Source organism: Microtus oregoni, unplaced genomic scaffold (genome assembly GCF_018167655.1).
Source record: "Microtus oregoni isolate MIOR12 unplaced genomic scaffold, Mior012 000049F_ref0000343, whole genome shotgun sequence".
NCBI classification, from domain to species: Eukaryota; Metazoa; Chordata; class Mammalia; order Rodentia; family Cricetidae; genus Microtus; species Microtus oregoni.
The window spans coordinates 6,484,275-6,507,725 of record NW_024543223.1 but is presented as its reverse complement, the minus strand read 5'-3'; the positions used below and the strand labels follow the sequence as shown (position 1 = coordinate 6,507,725).

Sequence of the window (23,451 nt, the reverse complement as noted above, 5' to 3'; positions counted from 1 at the left end):
CAGGGTTTCTCCATAGTTTTTTTGGTTCCTGTCCTGGAACTAGCTCTTGTAGACCAGGCTGGCCTCGAACTCACAGAGATCCGCCTACCTCTGCCTCCTGAGTGCTGGGATTAAAGGCGTGCGCCACCGCTGCCCGGCTAGCGTTTTTTTGTTTTTTTTGTTTTTGTTTTTTTTTTTTAAAGGCAAATAAACTACTTTTGTAGCCCAACTGAAGTACTCAACATCTAACACATCTAAGTGAACTGAGCATCTGCCCTGGTTTTTGTAAAGTGAGAAGGTGCACAAGGTTTTCTTCTGTACATAACTTTTCAAACCAGAGACATTAGTAGACACCCATCAAAGCTTTCACATCTGGGCATGTTTGACAGTTGCGGGGGCGATAGAGAATTGGTCCAGATTGGATGGGAAACTCTTCCCTTTATTGACTTATCACACATATAATCTAGCTCTTGATTGTTCTGCTTTGATGGAAATCTAGTCAGCGCTCTATAGAACTTACTGCTTTCACCTACACTGGACTCATTAAACCTTGGTTCTTCCTTTTGTCTTTATCTTTGTTCTTTCTTTTCTTCTTTTTTTTTTCTGTTGTTGGTGGTCTAACTCAGGCTCATGCCTACCAGCACATGCTTTGCTGCTAAACTACTGTCTTTTTTTCCTCTTCTTTTTAATGCACAGCTTTCTGCTGGGCATGGTCATACTTGCCTTTAATCTCAGTGCTTACAGAGTCAGGTAGATCTCTCTGAGTTTGAGGTCAGCCTGGTCTACATAGTGAGTTCCAGGCCAGCTATAGCTCATAGTGAACCCTATCTCAAAACAAAACAAAATCAATCCTTTTATTTGTTCTTTGACAATTTTATACATATATACAATGCGTTTTGATTATATTCACTTCAACTCCCTTTCTACTCTTTCCAGACACCTCCTAAGACAGTCCATCCCCCTCCTTCTTCTCTAATGCAGCCCCACCACCAGTCATTTACGTGACCCCATTGTCTTTACCAAGTGGGGCTCCCCATCAGAGTTATCATCTGGTGGGGCGTCACCTGCTGTGTACTCCCATGGCCTCTGGCACTTATTTATTTTTGTATCCCCACTGAATCCAATTCGTGCTACTTGTTGGAATGCTCACTGATTGTGATGTCTTGTTCTTATGCAGGAAACTACAGCTACGGTAGTTCACGGGTGCGATGTCTGTGCCCTACCATAGCACATCTCATCCAGCTCTTACTTTCTGACCGTGACAGTCTCAGAGCCTGAGGAGGATAAAATTGATAATAGTTTTCCATTTAGGGCTGAGCATTTCTATTTTATAAAAATATTTACGAAGGGGGCTGGAGAGATGGCTCAGCGGTTAAGAGCATTGCTTGTTCTTCCAAAGGTCCTGAGTTCAAATCCCAGCAACCACATGGTGGCTCACAACCATCTGTAATGAGGTCCAGTGCCCTCTTCTGGCCTGCAGACAGAATATTGTATACATAATAAATAAATAAATATTTAAAAAAAATATTTACGAAGTTAGTATCAGGTAGTAATCTAAGAATAGTTCTTTGGTATGAAAAGAATTTTAATTGCTAGTGGGGAGGCTATGCTTCCTAGTATAGATTATTATTTTGTTTCTGCTACTGACTAGTAAAAATACAGTTGCTTAATCTTTATTCAGCTTTTCCTGTTGTCATAAAAAAGAATGTGGTCCTATACTAGTTTTTTTATTGTATTTCTTAAAAATAAGCTTTTTTCATTTCCTAAGACTTAACACATAGAATAGAGCAGAAAACTAGGTATAGAGAACTGTCCATTTGTATTTAGTTTTTTTTAGATACATACAGGAAGCAAGTTGACTGAATCAGCTTTTAGCCCTTCTTTACTGTTTTCAGTGCTAGTTTTAGTTTGGGCTGTATATTCTTCATGGTTCTTCTTTCGGTTATACATAGGCTTTGAAGGCTGGGCCCTTCCTAAAGAGAATGAGAAGTGTCTACTTCAAATCGTGTGCCAAGGTCAGGAATAGCAAGCAAGGCTTATTTAAAAGTAATTTAAAAGTATGTAACTGCTTCATATATGGCCACACTTTATGTTTGTTGGGCAGAGTGTGCTGGAGCTGGGGATAGCTAGCAAGGCTTGTTTACAAGTGTGTAACTGCTTCGTGTTGTGCAATTCATGCTTGCTGGGCAGGCACTGCATAGAATTTTCAGATCCCCCCCCCCCCCAAAAAAAAGTAGTTTCTGAAAGCCAGAATCTTAGGATTTCAGGTATCCTTGCTTTTGTTCTCTTCTGTTTCTTTTCCTTTTCTTCTCCTTCTCCATTCATTTATATTTCAAACATGTATTTATATGTGTGTTTATGTTTGTGTGGGCATGCATTTGGATGTGAGAGGACAGCTTGAGAAAGTCAGCTCTTTCCTTCCACTATGTAGGTCCTGGGAATTGAACTCAAGTCATCATAAGGCTTGGTGGCAAGTGCCTTTACCTGCTGAACCATCTCTCCATTCATCCATTCATCTATCCATCTAGTCTTTGTGTAAAAGTCCTATAGATACCCAAGTTAAATAATTATGGGAATAAACCTGCAAGTAATAAAGACCTTTTAGCACCAGGTATGTTAACAAAAAGCATGCTCTTTGTAGTGAGGAAGGACTAGTTAAAACACAGACTGCAGAAACAGCCTATGAGATAGAAGAGAGTGGCTGCAGGATTCACGGGGAAGTGGAAGTTGGCATACTGAGGAATGAAGCCAAAGCCTACTAGAAGAGTTTGGAAAGTACTGAGGGATAAAACCTTTGGGTTGCTGTCTTTGTGTTGGCAGTACTGTGCACAGGGCCAGGTGGTAGGTAGCCTGTGATACATGTCAGGTGGAAAAGGGTGAGTTAGAATCCTGGGTGAAGGCCTTATACCCACACCCGTAAACTCACAGTTGTTTTCCTCACAGTGCTCCTACACTGTTATTTCCCAAGCCTCGCTCCCGGAGTTTATTCTCTTGTGTTTGGACTTAGGAAATCATTAGTGCAGTGTAGTTTTGATCACCTGCTAAGGCCTAAGCATTATGCTAATAAGTAGGACATGGAGTGTGTCACAGTTTTTACTGGAAGCCTTGCAGCCTCGTTTGTGACGAAACCTACCCTAGAAGCTGGAAGTAGTCTAAAAGGATGTCATGGCTCAGTGTGCTAAAGATGGTGACTGCCTGTGCTGGCAGAGATGATGACCTGGAGGAGTAATGGAGACAGGAGGCTAGACTCCCAACTGCTTATGGGACTAGCATTTTAACAGTACTCATACTGTTTGGAACCTTATTAAGAATAATTACTTTTTCTCTCTTATGAATCACTTTTCTTTTACAGTTTTAATTCATTTGTTTTACTAAAACTTTCCCTATCTAACTAGAGTGATGATTTAAATTTTTTTTTTTTCATTTTTATGAGCATTGACTGTTGTATGCCTGTGTGAGGGTGTAGGATCTCCTGAAACTGGAGTTACAGACACTTGTAAGCTGCCATGTGGGTGCTAGGAATTGAGTCCTGGTTCCTCTAGAACAACAACCAGTGCTCTTAACCTCTGAACCATCTCTGCAACCCCTAGAGTGATAATTTTTAACAATGTTAAATATTTTCTACTAATATCCTCTTATTTTGCCCTCGAAGTCGTTGTGACTGGTGTCACCTGTTCCTGTTAAAGTGAGGCAAAGGGGTTTTCTTTAACTAACTATGAGCAGTTCTCATCCGAGAAGCAGCTTTCAGAGTGTCAAGGCATACTTTGGAACATACTTGATTTCTTCAGTCCCTATATTAGCTGGGTTCCAGATGGTAACTATTTTGTTACCTGTGTCCCAGGTGGATCACACTTGGTGGTGATGGCCTTGAGCGTCCCTGCCATAGCTAGATGAAACATGTGGCGTGAGGGAGTTGTAGCCCTTTTGAGTTAAGACGTTAAAATTTAGGGGGGTTGTCCCTCTACAGCATTGTGTACCTGTTTTTAACTGAACCCTTTTTCCTGGTTACCCTGGTCATCTGACTTTTTCTACATTGTAAATAAGCTTAATTTATTCTTGCTGTCCCTTAGAGTCTGACCTTGTCATTGAACCATCCACAAGTACATTGAGCTGTAGTTTAATTTGACTGTTGGAATTAAGTCCGATAAAGCATGATTTCTATCTACCCTGTCTTCATGGAAGAGGGATTTGTAACTGTTACAAAGGTTAACAAGTCTTTAGCTTAGCAATGGTCATTTTTAGGAGTGAGTCAAAGACAGTGTCCAGTAGAACTTCTGGTCAGTGTGAATGTCCCATATTCTCACAGTAATCATCAGATGTATGTAGTATTTGGGCACTTGAAGTGTGGCTAGTGTGACAGAAAGACTGCCTTTTGTTGTTTTTGACTGTTTCAGCCCAGTTTGGCCTCAAACTCTAGAGTCTCCTGCCCAGCTTCCAGGACACTACAATTCTAACATATTCTGCCCTACTCAGCTCAAGAAACTGATTTTAACCTGGTTTGTTTTGTGCAGTGACACTCTATAGTGGTGTGGCTTGACAGTGCTGCTGGGAAGGAGGCAAAACATTTGCATGCTATGTTTAGCACATGATGTAAAGAGATGCTAAGCTTTCAGGTGCTCAAATTGTGTACTCCTATTTAAAAAGCTCTTTTGTAAAACTTACAGAAAGCATGTAAGGTAAAGGAGCTGAAAGAAATATTCTAGGGCTAGTAGGACTCTCCCAAAGTTAAGTGTACTGACCGCCACAGTAGCCAGGTCCTTATATCTGTCCCTCTTTGCTACTCTGTGAATGGCTGCACTGGAACACAGAAGAGTCTAGGGACAGTTCACTTGTTATCTGTATTATCATGCCATAAAGATACTGTGGACTAGGAAGGTGACTTAGTTAATAAAGTGTTTACCATGCAATGCAAGCAGGAGGATATTTTTCAAGACAGGGTTTCTCTGTGTAATAGCACTAGCTGTCCTGGAACTTTCTTTGTAGACCAGGCTGGCCATGAACTCACAGAGATCCACCTGCCTCTGCCTCCCAAGTGCTGGGATTAAAAGCGTGTACCACCATGCTCAGCAAGATATTTAATTTTTCAAATATTTATTTATTCATGTATTTTATATATATGAATAGTCTGTTTTCATGCATACCAGAAGAAGGAATCTGACCTCATTACAGGTGGTTGTGAGCCACCATGTGGTTGCTGGGAATTGAACTCAGGATCTCTGGAAGAGCAGTCAAATGATCTTAACCACTGAGCCATCTCTGCAGCCCCCAAGTTATTTAAATCCAAAAACTTCTTTCTTTTTTTTAATTATTTATTTATTATGTACACAACATTCTGCCTCCATGTATGCCCACATGCCAGAGGAGGGCACCAGATCTCATTACAGATGGTTGTGAGCCACTATGTGGTTGCTGGGAATTGAACTCAGGACCTCTGGAAGAGCAGCCAGTGCTCTAAACCACTGAGCCATCTCTCCAGCCCAATCCAAAAACTTTTAATACAAGTTTGTGTGTACATGAGTGTATGCGTATGCATGTGTGCCACAGCATGCATGTGGAAGTCAGAGACAACTTGCAGGAGTCAATTCTCTTCATTTACCATGTGAGTTTCAGGGATGGAATTTAGGTCTTCCTGGCTTGGATGCAAGTGCCTTTACCTGCTTAGCCATCTTGCTAGTCCCTAAAGATATTTAATGAAACAGATGTTACTGGCTTTTGTGTTTTGTTTCTTTAAATGGATCCACATTTTGTTCTGGAATTAATTTACTTCAGACTAGAGAACTTTGCATATTTCCTGTAGGGCAGATTTGTCAGGAATAAGTTCCTTCAGTTTTCACATGTTTGAAAAAGTCTATTTCACCTTGGCTTTGAAAGGTAGCTTTCTTTGTAAGTGTGGAGTACTAGGGTGATGGGTGCTTTGGTGTTCTAAGTCTTGCTCCATTACCTGCTCACTTACATGGTTTCCAACCAAAACAGGAGGCTGTCCTTACATTTGAACACAATGTTTCTGCTTTACTCTGGCCGCTTTAGGATTTTTCTGTTGGTTACAGGTTGGAATTATTTTATTGTGCTGAGCCATTTTCTTCATGTTTCATGCACTTGGAGTTGCTTGAATGTCTTGCTCATTTAATTCCTATCAATTTTGAAATTTAATTATTTAAAAACATAGGGTGTGTATGTGCACATGCATGTAAGTTTTAGTCTATTTAAGTGAACCTATTTTTCTTCTCATTTTTATCTCCTGTTTTGAATAGTTGTCAGACATTGTAAATTTTATCTCCTTAGGCCTCCAAAGAACAGTTTTGGTTCTTTGGGGTCTTGTAAGATTTGTTTGGGGATAGTCATGGTTGCTGGTGCCAGGTTAGGAGATGGAGGCTGGAGGATCAGCTCAAGACCAGGCTATCCTGATCTACACGAGATCCTGTTTCAAGACATCACTATCACCACCGTCACCACCCCCAAAAAAGAACCAACAGAAGATTTGTTAGGCAGGACCAGACCAGTATTTAGACCATGCCTGGATTCCCTTACTCTCCTTCAGCTCTTCAAGTCCCTTCAAATCTTGGCTGTTTTTTCACTAACTTGTCAGTTTGTTTCAAGTGTGCTAGGACTGAATGTTTTTATTGGTGTCTGTCAGAAATCTTGCCTGGGAACCAAACTATGGAAAATGTTGTAATTTTGAGAGACAGCTGGAAAATATCAGCTGATTGAAAAATGCAGAAAAATCTTTGCTTTAACTTAATTACCTTTCATAGTTTAATAGAGGATTTTTGAAGTCCTCTTTTTGTGAGGATTTTTTTTTTTTTTTTGGATTTTTTTCAAGACAGGGTTTCTCCGTAGCTTTTTGGTTCCTGTCCTGGAACTAGCTCTTGTAGATCAGGCTGGTCTCGAACTCACAGAGATCCACCTGCCTCTGCCTCCCGAGTGCTGGGATTAAAGGTGTGTGCCACCCTCACCCGGCCTTGTGAGGATTTTTGAAAGTAGCAAAACACTTATTAACAATTAGAATTGTTTTCTGACACCTGGGAAACTCAGGAGTACTTCTTTGTAAGGAATGTCTGTCTACCTTTCACTGAAGATGCTGCTCTGAGTCATGCTTGGGGGCTGAAGTTCAGTAGCTGATCAATGCTGCTCCCCTCGTTTTTATTTCCTAGCGGGCTACATAGCTAGACTCTGCCTTAAAAAACCCAAACCTAAAAGATGAACAAATAAACCCATTACTAGACATTGAAAGTGTGTTTGGGGATGGTATTAAAGGAAGAGTGAATCAGAAGTCCAGTTAGGAGAGGCCACAGAAGATCTGACAGTGTCGCCTGTGGTTGTAAAACAGGAAGTCTGCTTCATCTCCAGTTTTATGAATTCCTGATTATCATCCCTAGTTTTTAGCCATACTAAATACATAACAATGACTTGTGAATTTAAATTTAAAGATTTTTCTATAAACATTTTACCAGTCCAGTCTCTTGAGATAGGAAATGATTATTAGTGTCATTGCACATGAGCAGAGATCAGTCACCCTTATTCTCATTCCAGATGATATCAAATTTTTAAATTTACAGTGTCACTTTAGTTTAAAATGCTACACATAGTTTAAAATTAGTTTAAACTACACTTAGTTTGAAACCACTTCACAGGAAAAATGTTACAAGTTATCAGTTACATTTTTAAAAGGAGGAAAGCCTTCTTTTAAAAATCATCCTCACTGAGAAGTGGTGGTGCACTCCTTTAATCCCAGCACTCAGGAGGCAGAGGCAGGTGAGTCTCCGACTTGGAGGCCAGCCTGATCTACAGAGTGAGTTTCACGACAGCCAGGGCTACACAGAAAAACCCTGTCAAGAAAAACCTAAATAAATAATTAATTAGTACATCAAAATAAAAGTCGTCTCACAACTTTGTGTCTACATGTGACTCATTTTTTGTTTGTTTGTTTCTGTAGGTTCTGCCAGAGACTGACATTTGGCCTCAATGTGAAATGAAAGTTGAAAATTGCATCTCCATTTGTGTCGCTGTCATGGTATTGACTCACTGGTCATGCCTGAAGAGGGAAATTGTGTTGTAGAGAGCTGACTGCTGCGCGGTCACTGCCTGTCCTCCATGTCCAGCTCCTCTCCTTTCTGCTGGAGTGAAATTCTCTCCGGATACCAACAGAACATCCACTGTAGAAAATGCTTTTTGTTTTAAGGATGTCAGCAACCTAAGTTCATGCGCCCTGTCTGTACAGCTGTTGTGGATGGTTTGCCATCTGAAAGCACCTCACGTTCTTATCCAGGCCCCGTGTCTGTTTCTGACATGTCTCTGCTTCATGCATTGGGCCCAGTGCAAACCTGGCTGGGACAAGAGCTCGAGAAATGTGGCATTGATGCCATGATTTATTCGCGGTACATCCTCAGTCTTCTGCTGCATGACAGCTATGACTACGACCTTCAGGAACAGGTATTGATATGTGTTAAGTGCTTTATGACATTTGATGGCTGTGTCTACTTATATTCTATTTTTGTGATTAAATACCCCAACAGAAGTTTAACTTAAGGGAGAAAGTTTATTTGGCTCAGAAATTCAGATTATGGTTCATAATAACAAGGCAGTCACAGTTGCAGGAGCAAGAGAGAACTGGTCTCATTGTATCCTGTTAGGAACAGAGTAACAGTGAATGCATGCATGCTAGTGCTCAGCTTGCCCTCTCCATTCTGTATGGTCCAGGGTACTCTGCTCTGGGAATGTGCCACTCATAATGAAGATGGGTCTTCCCACATCCACCTGAGAATCCTTCTCACATTCTCAGAGGTGCCTTAATCCAGACAATCCCTCACAGGTGTGCCTTTAGGCCTGCCTCTTGGGAATCAGGACTAACTTGGTATTTGTATATTCTTTATTTATTTTTGAAGTAGAAGGGCACATTGCCAAAGCATTTGTTTGGAGATCAGATGATATCTTATAGGAGTTGATTCTCTTTCTCCCTTATAGGTTCCAGGCATTGAACTCAGGTTATCAGGTTTAACATCAGGCACCTTTACCTGCTGAATCATCTTGCCAACCTTGTATTTATACATTCTTAAGGGTTTAAAAAATTTTTATTTTATGTGTGTGAGTGTTTTGCTTGTGTGGATATATGTGCACCATGTGCATGCCTGGTGCCTATGGAGGTCAAAAACTTTGATCCTCAGTTGTAAGCCACCATGTGAATACTGGGAACCAAACCTGGATTCTTGGCAAGAGTCAAGAGTTAAGAGTGCTCTTAACTACTGAGCCGTCTCTCTAGCCCCACAGGAGTACATTCTTAAGATTCCCAGTACTCCAAGTCAGAAGTAATCATTGTGTAGTATGAGGAATTTTCAATTTCAAAATTCCTGTCAATAACAAGATTGTTGTAAAATAATCTGGTCCAGTTGTTAACTTCATAGACTTTCTTCTTGATGCTTACATTCTGACATGGGCTTGTGACTCATCTGCACTGGGAATACATTGATGACCTGCCACCTTTGCACACCACTGCCCTAAATGTTGGTTTCTACTGTTAGGAAAGTTAGTCACAAGTCGATTCTATTTCCTTCTGTTCCAAGGTAAATACTGTATTTATCTGAAAGAGGACCCTAAGAGGGACATACATGGATCTGCATAGGAAGGTGAAAAAGACAAAATCTCCTGAGTAAATTGGGAACGTGAGGGTCACGGGAGAAGGTAGAAGGAAGGGGGGGGGAGTGGAGAAAAATGTGTAGTGCAGTAAAAACAAGACAATTTTTAAAGAAAACATTAAAAATGATATTAATCACAGAACACAAATCAGTACCCTTAAAAATCCTGTTAAACCATAACTTTACCAGCCATCACTTTTAAGTCTGTCATCAAACATTTTATTTGATGGATGTGTTGAGTTTAAAGTCAGAAGCCAGTCAAATGTTGATTCTAAAAAATAAATAACTTACTCTCCAAGAACTGCTGCCAGCTCCTCTAGAGAGACATTTTTCCCAAGCACAAAGGTGGGCTCTAGCTGACCCTGTGTGCAAACTTTACGTACAATCTTGCAGTTTTTAAAAATTATTAGTCCAAAGAAAGTGGTATTTTGTGAGTAATTTTGTTTTAAATCGTTGTTCATAACATTGATAGCAGAAACAAACTTTTATTGACAAGAAGCTGTCTTTGCCCTTCCACCCTTCCCCCAAAGCCCTAGAGCCCAGTAAATAATACAGAGACTTTCTCTGAGGTTCCTAATATTTTCATACGTCACTTGCCCAGAGCCTGTTTTCTCATAGCTGCTGTTGGCATCCTTGGGCTGGGATACATCTGTACTTTACTGGCTTTTAGGTTACTTGCTGCCCTGGCTAGGAACTGGTCAAATAAAGTTTTGTCTTGTGTTTTTGTTTGTTTATCTTTTGTTTTACTTTGATATCTCAGACTGTCCTTGAATCTGAACTGATTCAGTCTTCTAGGTATTGGGAATACATATGCCAACATATCCATCTCTAGTAAGGTTTTGAAGGGATTGAAAACCTTATCACTGGGTGGTGGTGGCGGCAGCTGCAGCAGTTTACACCTTCAATCCCAGCACTGGGGAGGCAAAGGCAGGCAGATTTTTGTGAGTTCAAGTCCAGCCTGGTCTACAAAGCAAGTTACAGAACAGCCAGAACTGTTACACAGATAAACCTTGTCTCAAAAAACCAACCAACCAACTAACAACAGTAGCAAAAAAGAAAAGCTTATAATTATCTGATGTGTTACTTTAGGATCAGCCTTTTAATTTATTACTGTCTTTCTAGAAAATGTAAAATAGATTCTTGAGAGGCAAGTAAGATGTTCTCTCTGCAAACATGGAATGGTCATTCCAGAAATGAGGAAGTTTCTCATAGCTACTTCAGTTCATATGGAATGGGTTGTTTTTGGTAAGACTTTAACTTCTCATTTCTTAGTTGTTTGTTAGTCCCACAGGGCAGGGAACCCTGATTGCTCTTTGGGCTGACGAGGGAGGGGGACTTGGTCGGGGAAGGGGGAGGGAAATGGGAGGCGGTGGCGGGGAGGAGGCAGAAATCTTTAATAAATAAATAAATTAAAAAAAAAAAAAGAATTCTCGGGCCGGGCGATGGTGGCGCACGCCTTTAATCCCAGCACTCGGGAGGCAGAGGTAGGTGGATCTCTGTGAGTTCGAGACCAGCCTGGTCTACAGAGCTAGTTCCAGGACAGGCTCCAAAGCCACAGAGAAACCCTGTCTCAAAAAACCAAAAAAAAAAAAAAAAAAAAAAAGAATTCTCAATCTAGAAGATTTTATCAGCAGCAATACATTTTCTAAGGCAAGGTATTTATGAAACAAGTGCTGTGGGATGTACAAGGTAACATGCAGATGGAGTCAAAGGAGAGTGTACATATACATGATTCTGACAGATGTGGTCAAGTCTTCTTTGGGTTCTTAGTCATTGCAACAAGTTGGAGTCAGAGATCAGAGAAACAGTGAGTCACCACCCAAATTTGATCGTCTTCCCAGGTTCTGGTTTATTGCTACACAACAGATAAAAGCTGGGGAAAGCACACTATATCTAGAGTTATGAGGAGGATCTATATGCAAATAGGCAGCCCTAAAATACTATTTTTTTTGGGGGGGCATTGTGTGTATGTGCATATTCAAATGTGTGTGAGTATAGACAGAGGTCTGTGACATCAGATTCCCTTCCTCAGCTACTCCCCACTTCATTTATTGTGACAGGGTTATCGGACCTGGGTTATGCCAATTCCAGTTCATCTCGTGAGCTTACCTCTGGGATTCTCTGTCTCTGCCTCCCAAGTGCTAAGATTATAGCTAGCTGCCATGCCTAGCCAACTTTTTACATAGGTTGTGGGAATCTAAGCTCTGGTCCTCACACCTGTACAGCAACTTCTTTATCCACTAAGCATCTTCCTGGTCACCAAAAATACTTACCTACTTAGCCCTGGTAAGACAGAGGATACTTTGACTTGTAGGGAGGAAGGTCAAATAAAAAAAAATGATTATTTTTGTTAGATTTGTTTTCATTATGCTTTATTTATGTGTATATATTTATGGGCATGTTTGGGCAGATGCCCTTGGAGAAAGAAATACAGGCAGTTTATGAGTCACTCAGTGTAGATGATGGGATCAAAACTGGGATCTTCTTCAAGAGCATTCAGTTGTCAACCCCCTGTGAAGGTGGCAGAAACAAATGTTTGTTTCAGATTAAAACTACCTCTGGAACTGGAGAGATAGCTCAGCAGTTAAGAGCACTGGCTGCTCTTCCAGAAGACCCAGGTTCAATTCCCAGCACCCACATGGCAGCTGACAACTGTCTGTAACTACAGTTCCAGGGGACCTGATACCTTCACATCAATGCACATAAATAAATTTAAATAAATTATTAAAAAATTAAAGCTACCCATTAGGTATAGAATTACTTTGCAGGAGCATGTAGTGTTAATGGAAAATGTTTACAACCGGAGACATGTATGTGAGGAATGTGCATGTCAGAGCAGCTTCAGTACTAATGCTGATAGCATGAGCTTGGGTCCATATTCTGCCCACGACACCAGAAGGACTTATTTTTCTTTTTAAGACATGTACTTAGCCGGGCGATGGTGGCGCACGCCTTTAATCCAAGTATTCGGGAGGCAGAGGCAGGCGGATTTCTGTGAGTTCGAGACCAGCCTGGTCTACAGAGCTAGTTTCCAGGACAGGCTCCAAAGCCACAGAGAAACCCTGTCTCGAAAAACCAAAAAAAAAAAAAAAAAAAAAAAAAAAAAAAAAAAGACATGTACTTATATGACCTAGGCTGACTTTGAACTCACTTTGTAACCAAGGATGACCTTGAACTTCTGAAGTGCTAGGTACCACCATGCCTAGTTTGTGTTATGCTAGTAATTTAACCCAGGATGTCCTATATGCTAGGCAAGCACTCAATCAACTGAACCACTTTTGTAGCTCATTTGTTTACATTTTTTTAAAAATTGTTTTTAATTAATTGTGTATGTGTGTGTTTGCATCGTGAGTATGGATGCTTGAGGAGGTTAGAGACATCCTTTGGAATTGGAATTACATGTGGTTTTGAGTCACTTGATGTGGGTGCTAGGAATAGAACTCATGTCCCCTGGAAGAGCAGTAATGACTTTTAATCTCACTGAACATTTCTCCAACCTGTTTACATTTTTTGCATGTGTTTAAAAATATTTTTGTGGAACAAAGAAGTCTTGATGATAAATATTGCATTTTGAAGATTCAGTTTCTACTTTTTACTTAAATGTTATAACATAATACGTGCCTAACACAGTATTGGGCACAGAAACAACCAAGGATGAGTTCCTAAAAGGCATCTAACAGTTTGCAGAGCAACACAACACTGGTTGGACAGAATTTTGGGACAGGGATACCAGGGACCCATGTGTGAGCTGGGGAATGTTGTGAGTAAATGATGGAGCTGGGAACTGAGAGCAAGCAGAAGATGCGGAAGAATCTGCTGTGCTGTGGATTTGCAGTGTAATCTTCGAGACAAGAAACAGCATTCCGTCAGCCAACAGTGCAGAGCTCATGGTAGTGGGGATGCAAACTTTGGGCTAGTGAAGTTAAGGGGCCACTGAGGAGACAACCACTGCTGGGGAAAGATGTAGACGGTAGAAGTGGGTCTAGCTGAAAATTCATTTGTTTAGAATTTCCTGTTTCTTCTAGCAGCAGGTATTAGTTCTTCTAAACAATGGGATGAGAAGTTAGTGGATTTTTAGACATCTTAGCTTCTGCCATAATTTCCATTTATGAGTGCCTAGAAGTCCAACCTGAACTGGCTTGAGGGGAAGTTACCCAGCTGCACGTCCAGAAGTAGGGCTGGCCCTTGCTTGGTTTGATTCCAAGCTCTGATGGCACTGGGGCTTCTCCTCGGCTTCTCCGGCTGCCTCCTCCTTTCAACTCGGTTTTGACCTAGCTCCTCATAGGGGTAGAGGTTGATGACACTGGGCATCATGTTCTCACACACCATGCAGAACCGTGGAGTGCTCATTTCTGGCTGTTCTCATGCCTCTCTTGAGCAGATCCTTGAAGGTGAGCCCTGCAACTTTGCTTTCAGCCACCTAGGGCCTGAGGTGGGTAGTAGTGTGTGTGCTGGGGGAGAAGGGGAACACAGTCTCATTCAGACTCACTGGGCTTCTGTTCTTTAGGAGGTTGTTAACAAGATGTGGGAGGCAGGGGTGGATGCTTACCAGCAGACAGCAGTGACACCAGCTGTATTTTAGAATACCATGTTCTTTTTCTTTCTTCAGGTCCCAATCTCATTTTGATAGAAGACAGCAGGAAGAAGTCAGTCAAAGCCCTAACCTTATGTTACCTCACCAGTGTATCTAGAAAAGCAGCTGCTAAAAAAATTAGATGATTACCTGGGGAGTTCTTCTGTCTCATCTGCTTTTGGAACTTGATAACTGTGTTCTGTCTTCCAGATTAGGTCTTTGAAGAAACATACCTGATCTTATTCAGTATTAACCAGTTGACTTTTAATGGAGCTCAGTTGATAAAAAGATAACAAGTATGCCTCCATGAGCTTTCTGTTGCAGTGACAAGTAAACACATACACACAACCCCTGAGAAAAATCCTGAAAGAGGGAAAGATTATTTTGGCTCATAGTTTGAGACATTTCAGTTCATAGTGGGCTGGTTTCATCGGTTTTTGTTTGTTGTTTGTAGAGACAAGGGTTTCCTCTGTGTGGCCCTAGCTGTCCTGGAACTCGCTCTGAAAACCAGGCTGGCTTCAAACTCAGATCTGCCTGAGTGCTGGGATTAAAGGCATGTGCCACCACCATGTAGCAGGTTTCATTGTTTTCACACTACATGGCAAGGTAGAGAATACAATAAAAGAGTATAGCAATAGGAAGCATCTTACATACTAGCATCTGGGAAGCAGGGTAGAAAGAAGAGTAAGGGCAATGGGGAAGCAGCACGGACAAAATATACCCTTGAAAAGCACACCCCATTGACCCCCATTCTTGAAATAGGTTCTGCTTCTTCATACCTTTGCCCCACTTCAGGCCCTAGGTGGCTGAAAGCAAAGTTGCAGGGCTCACCTTCAAGGATCTGCTCAAGAGAGGCATGAGAACAGCCAGAAATGAGCACTCCACGGTTCTGCATGGTGTGTGAGAACATGATGCCCAGTGTCATCAACCTCTACCCCTATGAGGAGCTAGGTCAAAACCGAGTTGAAAGGAGGAGGCAGCTGGAGAAGCCGAGGAGAAGCCCCAGTGCCATCAGAGCTTGGAATCAAACCAAGCAAGGGCCAGCCCTACTTCTGGACGTGCAGCTGGGTAACTTCCCCTCAGGCCAGCTCAGCATTAACTCAACAGTGGGGAAGGACATTTATATTCAGTATAAAATAAAAGTATTTTAGGTCTTTTTATGTTATACTGTTTTAAAAATCTGATGATTAGTTCAGTGATTTTAATAAAATATTAGCTGGGCAGTGGTGGCGCCCATAAAGGGCAGTATGTGCAGGGCCTGGGTTCTATTTCTAGTACCAAAATTAAACAAAAGTTTTACAATGTGAATTATATCAGTGTTAACGCCTGATCTTAAAAGGTGGTCTGTGTGGGTATGTACTTAGATCTTTGTTGTTTGTTTGTTTATGTGTGTAGGTGGGTATGTACTTAGTTCATTTATTTATTTGTGTGTGTGTGTGTCACAATACATGTGTGGAAACCAGAGAACAACTTGCAGAAGTTGGTTCTCCTACCACGGTCCCAGGTATTTAGCTCAGGCTGTCAGGTTTAGCAGCAAGTTTCTTTACCTGATGAACCATCTCACTGGTGCTCCTTTTGTTTCTGAGACAGTCTCACTGTAGTCCAAGCTGGCCTGAAGGTCATGATCCTTCTGCCTCAGCTTCCTAAGTACTGAGATTACAGTTACGTGCCATGAAACCTGGCATCTAAGATGGCACATCTTATGTGTTTCTTGCTAGATTTGGGTTTTTCTGTAAAGGAAAAAAAAACTCACTTTAACAACTGAATAATTGGGAATAAGTTGCTTTTTTTTGTAGTGGTCTTATTATTTTACTTAGACTGGCTTGGAACTCCTGGGTTCAAATCATCCTCCTGCCTCAGCCTTTGAGTATCTGGGACCACAGCCCTTCATGACCGTGCCTGGATTGACTTATTGGTTTTCTTGAGTAAGAAATGCTAACTTTGAACCCTAATCAGTCAAATATTATCCTCCTCCCAAAGAATTAGTCATACTTGGTGGAGAGATGGAATCTAGGACCTCTTTGCTAGAGCCCTGCAGCTATGGCCCAGCCTACAAAGCCCATTCTCACTAGTATAGATATATTACACAGTCTCATTACTTAATTAGATTTAAATTTTTACCAGTAAAAATCTTAGAAAATTTTTCTATACTATTTTCTTAAATTATGTATTCTTTTGACCTTCAACTATTTTCAGTCAGACTCTCTACAGAACATATTTTCTATGCCTTGTGAAGCCCACTGTTTCTTCTGCATAATTTGCCCCCTCAACTGGCCAGATTTCTAGTCAGTGTGTATTTGCCTTAGTGACCATTCCTTCTTGGAAACCTTTATCTCCCAGACCAAGAAGAGAACATCCATCTTCAGTATTTCCTTAGTGATTGCCATCCCAGAATGGTTGGCTCACTTCTCCCTGCTAGACTGCACATCTCCCAACAAGTGGAGTTTATGTTGTGTTCTTTGTTACAGCCTAATGCCAAAGGGAAAACCTGCTGGTAAGAGGGTGACTCTTTCTCCAGGTACACACAAAGCCCTGCCAAACAGGAAACCTGAGGCTGTTGCCAGGTACCAGGTTCAGGTGGAGATCCACAGGCTGCCTCTTAATTCTGTCAACTTTCAAGCTTTGAGTGTAATGCTTCTTTTGATCTTTGAGTATGACTCTTAAGACAGTATAAATGATAAAAATCTTACTTTGTTTCTTGGGATCGTATTCATCGCATTTCTTCTCAGATGTGTGTGTGTGTGTGTGTGTGTGTGTGTGTGTGTGTGTGTCTGAGAGAGAGAGAGAGAGAGAGAGAGAGAGACTAAAATAATATCATACTGTAGTTAACCACTATATTACCATAGCATTCCATGCCAGTCCACTTCAAATTTCTTTAGTAGCTGTCTTGTCCTATGTCTGCATGACCGTGACTTATTTATCCATGTTCTCCTATTTGACATTTAGGTTATCTCTCCTTGTAAATGGAGACTGTACCTTTGTTTCCCAACCACCCTGATGGAAATAATCACACAAAACTATATTAATTACAACACTGCTTAGCCAATGGCTCGGGTGTATTGTAGCTAGCTCTTACATCTTAAATTAACCCATTTCTATTTTTTTATATTTTACCATGAGGATCTTGGTTTGTTACCTCTTTCTCCTTCAGCAGCTACTTGGCATCTCTCTAATTCTGCCTTCTTTCCTCCTCTGTCTGTGCTTTGAATTTCCTGCCTTGCTATATTCTGCCCTGCCATAGGCCAAAGCAGCTTCTTTATTAACCAATGGTAATAAAACATTCACAGCATACAGAGGGGAATCCCACATCATCTCCTTGTTTGCCATTATTGACAACAATATATTCAACATAGATTTGCTAAATCGTTTACATTAGTGATCAGTTCCTCAGGAATTCCCAGTAGACTTATGAGATCAAAAGTACATGCTTAAGATGTTTAACATTTGCTGTCAAACTGTACTTCATAAAGACCACATGTCCTTGTGAGTTTGCAGTTTGTACAGACTGCTGAGTGCATGTCACCTAGGCTGAGCTGTAATAGATTTCAGGGTCTGGATGCTCATTAAGAGCATCTCACCTCAGCCCGGGTAGAACTAAGCTCCATCGTTTCCAGTAATTTGCAAGTGACTCTCCTGCATGCTCTTTTTGTTCTAACTTTTTATTTTATGTGAATGGATGTTTTCCTTCATGTATGTCTGTGCATCAGTGCATGCCTGGTGTTCACAGAGTCCAGAGGAAGGTAATGGATCCCTTGGAACTGGGAGTTACAGAGAGTTGCGAGCTGCCATGTGCGTTCTGGGAATTGAACCCAGGTCCTCTGAAGAGCAACCGGTGCTGTAAACCACTGAGTCATCTTTCCAGCCTCACTTTAAAAAAAAAAAAATACTGTGAACCACAGAAGCTTAGAGTATTTTCTCTTTCTTGAAGAAGCTTTGAGTCAACACTGTTAAGGCTCTGACCTTTGTTCTTGTTACAGAACACAATCTGTCTCTAGAATATATCATAGATAAGAAGTGTTGGGTCTCAGATGTAGTCTAGTTAAACACAGCCAATAAATGGAAACGCTGATCATTCTCATTTGACTAGCAGCATTGTTTCCTTGGAAAATGGAAATAATATCATTTACCCCCCCCCAAAATGAGTTCTAAAAATCTGTCCAGCAGATGACTATCACAGGTTCTGTGTATGAGAGGCACAAAGGGGTCATCTGCTTCCACTCATATTTGGCAGCAAAAGAGTTATTTTTGTCTTTTGGATCAAAGTGAAAATTAGGTTGACGGTTGATGGTTTGTGTTTTGCTCTTTAAAAAAATGATTGGAATTTATAGTTGTGGTTCTTTTCCTCCAATATCCCATGTCTTTCATTTGCTTTTCTCTATTTCCCGAGACCAGTGCCCTTCTGAATAGTAACTTCCTTTATTCAGTCATTATCTGCCCTGCCAAGTCTTTTCACATCTTGTCTTTCTACTGTTTTAATCACTTTATCAAATGAAAGACTTTGCAAGCAAAACAGACTAGCAAGGTGATAGAAAATAATTCTGTAAGTTTTTGTTTTAGGGAAAGAAGTAAACTTATATTGGGTTATGATATAGCCAGAGAATTTGTAAAGTGGGTAATGGTCAGATACAAAATTATGCAGATCCTACTGTGACTTCGTAAGTGCTCTTTAAAAGCACATGGGAAGACTAACTGAAGCACACTCAATTTTTGTTTTTACTGAGTGACAATACAGTAGCTGGTGTCCCTTCCCACCTTCTTGCTTTTGAAATTGTGTTTAGATTTTTATGCTGGTGTATATAAGCCAGGGAAGATAAGCTGGCAATCCCTGTAAACTGCATTATACTTGTTGGGTGTTCTTTAGACAGTAAGGTAGAAAAATGAAGATTTAACCATTTAACTGATAAGCCATAAAACCTTACCATAGCCTGAATACTCACTGAAACTATAGCAGAAACTATGGCAGACATTTAGTGTATAGTGTAGAGTTTATATTGGGTTTCAGTTGCATTTCTGTTTACGCTCAAACATGAGTTGATTTGCCAGTTGGCATATCTTACCACTGCAAGTAGGTTCTGGAGAAGATGAATGATCTAAGCAGACTCCAGTGAGTGCTGGGTTCTAATGCTCATTTTGAGTATTGGTAGGAAATGTATGTGTAACCAGTTGTGTGCAGGGCTCCTAAAACTGATTCTCCAGTCTTAGTCATCTAACCTGGTGAAATCTCATTGCAGGAGAATGACATCTTGGGCTGGGAGAAAGGAGCTTATAAGAAATGGGGAAGGAGTAAGAAGAAGTGCTCAGATCTAACGCTAGAGGAGATGAAAAAGCAGGCTGCTGTCCAGTGTCTGCGCTCTGCTTCTGATGAAGTAAGTTTATGTTTTCTAATACTTAGGGGGAGCGGGTTACTCTTAGAAGTTTATACAGCAGCAATAATAAAAACAACCTAGAAATAAACTACTTATCTCACTATTGAGAGGTAGACATTTTTACTTTATAAACTTTTTCAGTTTATAATAAATAAAATAAAATAAATAAAAATAAAGTCTTGAGATTTTATTTTGTTCGTTTTGTTTTTGTTTTTTGTTTGCTTTGAGATAGGGCCCTACTGTGTAGCCCTGGTTGATCTAGAACTCAGTATGTAGTCTAGGCTGATCTTAAACTCACAGAGATCTGCCTTTCTTTGCTTTATGAATGCTGGGATTGAAGGCATAACCACCATGAATGGCCTTACATTTTGTTTTATAAAATATATTTTGCACGTAGCACTCTAATTAATGAATACCACATTGTTTTAAACTCAGGTCCTTGACTGCTCAGTGAGAGCTCTGCTACTGAGCTATACCCAACCCTGTGTCTTTAAAAAAGAAAAAAAAATCCTGTTGTTATTTTTAAATGCATTTCATCAAATAATATTCCAACAGCATAGTGGTCACTGCTAGATTACTTACTCTTGATTTTCTGCTGTGCTGATTGGAATACTATGTATATGGTACTTTATGTTATATGCGTGCTTATTTTGGATATATTCCTAGAAGTAGGTTAATATTTCTTATGCCTTGAGTACAATATTTAAGATTCAGATCTTTTTTTGTTTTTAGTTTTTTTCTAGAAAATTAGTTTAAGCTTTTTATGTCACATACAGTCTACACTAAATTTGCTTTAGAAAGTGATCATCTGTTTAAATAAATACTATCAGTTCTTACTTTGTCACCACTCTTACGATGAAAGCTTTGAAATTATACTACTTGAAATGGTTGTGCGGTGAGATGGTACAGTTTTTAAACACTATTATAATGGAAGGTTGACTTGAGAGGGTTCCAACCTTCAAACTTCCTTCCTGAGCCAAAGGGTCCTGTGCTCTAATACTGTGCTAGAGTTTGCTTCAAACTGACTGCATCTGTTGCAGGGGCTTTTAATACTTAGTCCACACTGTCTTCTTACCCCACCCCCCACTGTGATCTTAGCCAACTCCCAATTGTCTGTGAAACCTGCTTTCCTGCTGGGTATCTTCCATACTTGTGCATCACTCTATGTCACAACCTCTAACCCTAGATTTCGATTGTTAATTTGACTGTGCTCTTTGGAGCCAAGAATGAACTAACTGCCTGCCTGCCTGCCTGCCTGCCTTCCTTCCTCCCTTCCTCCCTTCCTTCTTTCCTTTTATTTATTTATTTATTTTTTACCTTGGAGTGCCTATCAGGCTGAGTTCTGAATATAGATGCTATTGAATTTCTCTAGAACTAAATAGAATATTCAGTCTTAAAAACTTCTCCTGCCATGGAAATCCTCTTCCGAGCTCTTTTTCTCTCCTCCTTCCTTTTGACTTTTTAATTCCAAATTGCCCAAAGTTGTTGCTCACACACCACATCCACTGGGCACAGGAATTTAAAACCTGTAGCTTCAGTGGATGATAGTCTAGTGACTTCCCTCCTGTAATTAGATACTGGCAGAAGCAGCTTTAGGAAGTAAGTATTTGTTTTGGCTTAGGGTTTTGGAGATTACAGTTCATCATGGCGGCAAAGGCATGGTGTGGAGGAGATTTGTGGGGTCAGGAGAACTTGAAGCTTGGTTTGTTAGCTTTTGGAGGATCGGGATACAGAGATCTAGAGCAGAGGTTTGGCCAGGCTAGAAGCCTTCAAAGGCCTGCTCCTAAGTACCATGTTCCAAAAGCTCCATAACTTTGTAAAATAGTATTGCTAACCTGGGAAATTTATTCACACATTTGATCCCCTGAGGTACTTTCCAGAGGCAGTCCGTAATATATGGTTCTCTATCATAGGTACCATTGCATTACTCAAAGCAAGAACATCATTCATCTAGTTTAAGAAAAATGAGTATATATAGGGATGAGATATAGGAATGTCTCACTGAAACCGTGGGCTGAAAGTGTAAAGGCCCGAAGAGGGTCCTGAACTAGGAACTGTGAACATCAAATAAAGCTATTGTCCCTAATGACCTAAAGTCTCCCATTGCCATTCTCTCCACTTGGGGATCTTTCCTTTCTTTGTGAATTCCAGCTTTAGCATAAATGTGTTAAAGAATGGCCATTCCAGCTCCAGCTTAGCATGACTGCTGCAGTATCCAGTGCTGGTCACTTAGAAAAAGAATCTTACAGGCTGCGAATGTGTCCACTTGTACTGTGATGAAGTATGGTGATGGACAGAGAACAGAGAAAGATGGTGTGATTAGACAGTCACAGAAGTGGATTGATAAAGTGATTGGAGCTTGTGAAGGAATTGGTGAGCATTTCAAAAGTGTGAAGTGCCTGTCTGTATGCTTTCTTCACATGGTGGGAATTGAGACCACAACCACTAAGTCCAGGACCTGAGAACACTCAGAGCTGCTATGCTGTCCCAGCCAACTATGCCTGGAGCGTGGCCTTCTCTTCCTAGGCGCCTGGGTGATATATGAATGGGCTTTCTGAGAGTCTTTGGCTTTCTTCTGAGAAATTCTGAAGGATTGGAGGGTTTGGAGAAGAGGATGATAACAGTATGACTTAAATGATGATTATAGCTTATGACTGCTGCCTAGAGACTGGACGATGGTGATGCTGGCTAGCTGGGGTAGAGTGCAAACTAGTGAAATAAGAACCTGTGTGGAGGCTGGGGAGCATGGGTTGGAGAGCATCCTGTACTACAGTGAGACTGTCTGAGAAAGCAAAATGAAGCAACAGCTGTCACAGTGACCCTGTGGCAGATTATAAGAACTAGTTGGACTCTGTATCGAAGGCAGAGCTGACCACATTGCATGTAGGGTAGAGAAAAGGCAAACAGTCCAGGGTATGACAAAGATCTGTGGTCTGAGCACCTTCGAGAGTATTTTCCTATTTCCAGGGAAAGGAATCCCAGGAAGGCATCCATCTAAGTGGCTGGAGTGTGGGACACCTCCCTGAGAGTGTGAGGTGCAGGTGATTACATGACCAGGTTTGGTTAGCTGAGTTGCTTGTGGGCCTCCGAAGCCTTAAATAGTAGAATACTTTAATGCTGCTTATGTAGCCTGGAGCTTCTCTTTCCAGAAAAGGTGAAAATCTGAGGTTTCTGCAAAAATTTCTGATGTTTCAAATGTTGAAAAGTGAGGACCCGAGAAAGGAAACAAGTGGAAGAGGCTGTTCTAAAAACCTACAAGTTCAGTGAGCAGAGAACATAAAAATAAGCCTGTGTAGGGTTACAGTATGGGGAGCAGGATGAGGGGCAGTAAAAGGGGCTCGAACCTTTTACCCTCTTCTCCCTTCCCCATGCTTGCATTTATTGCTGCTTATGATTAATTCACATGTTCTTCAGTCTCATGTAAATAGCACCATTCTGTATTTGTTTTACAGCTTTTTTTTAAATGTTTAAAATTTTGTGCTTATAGCCATTCTCTTCTTTCATTCTTAGTTATTAGTAATTGTTAGCTTTGGTATATTGTCTTAATAATGCATCTTCCAACCTTTCCATTGTGTTCTCCACCTTTTGTATATTCTCTCTTTCTCTCTGTGTGTTATGTTTTGCTTTGTTTTTTGAGGTAGTATCTCACTACTCACCTAGTAGCTTTGACTGTCCTTGAACTCTCAGAGATCCACCTCTTCTGCCTTCCAAGTGCTGGGATTAAAAGTGTGTTCCAGAGGCACTTATCTATTCTTTGTGGTACCTTTTCCAGCCTGCATGATGAGGCATTGGGTCACTAGATTGAAGTCTTAGATTCTGGTATTTGACAAAAGCTATGGACCTGGCCAGGAGGAAATGTAAGCATTTTCTGTACAGTAATTTTCATGCAGATTAATGACCTTCC

The 23,451-nt window shown here is 40.8% G+C and overlaps 1 protein-coding gene across 3 annotated transcripts in view; it reads left to right on the top strand.

The window, feature by feature from the left end:
* Kiaa0232 (KIAA0232 ortholog) overlaps positions 1–23,451 on the top strand; it is a 61,642-nt gene that overhangs the window by 12,761 nt on the left and 25,430 nt on the right. For 2 of the 3 annotated variants that reach the window (XM_041636306.1, XM_041636308.1), the window contains exons 2-3: positions 7,913–8,409; positions 19,413–19,547. In XM_041636306.1, the coding sequence (XP_041492240.1) occupies positions 8,179–8,409; positions 19,413–19,547 (366 nt within the window). In that variant the 5' untranslated portion in view covers positions 7,913–8,178. The remainder of the gene's footprint in view (positions 1–7,912; positions 8,410–19,412; positions 19,548–23,451) is intronic. The other variant, XM_041636307.1, reaches the window with a different exon arrangement.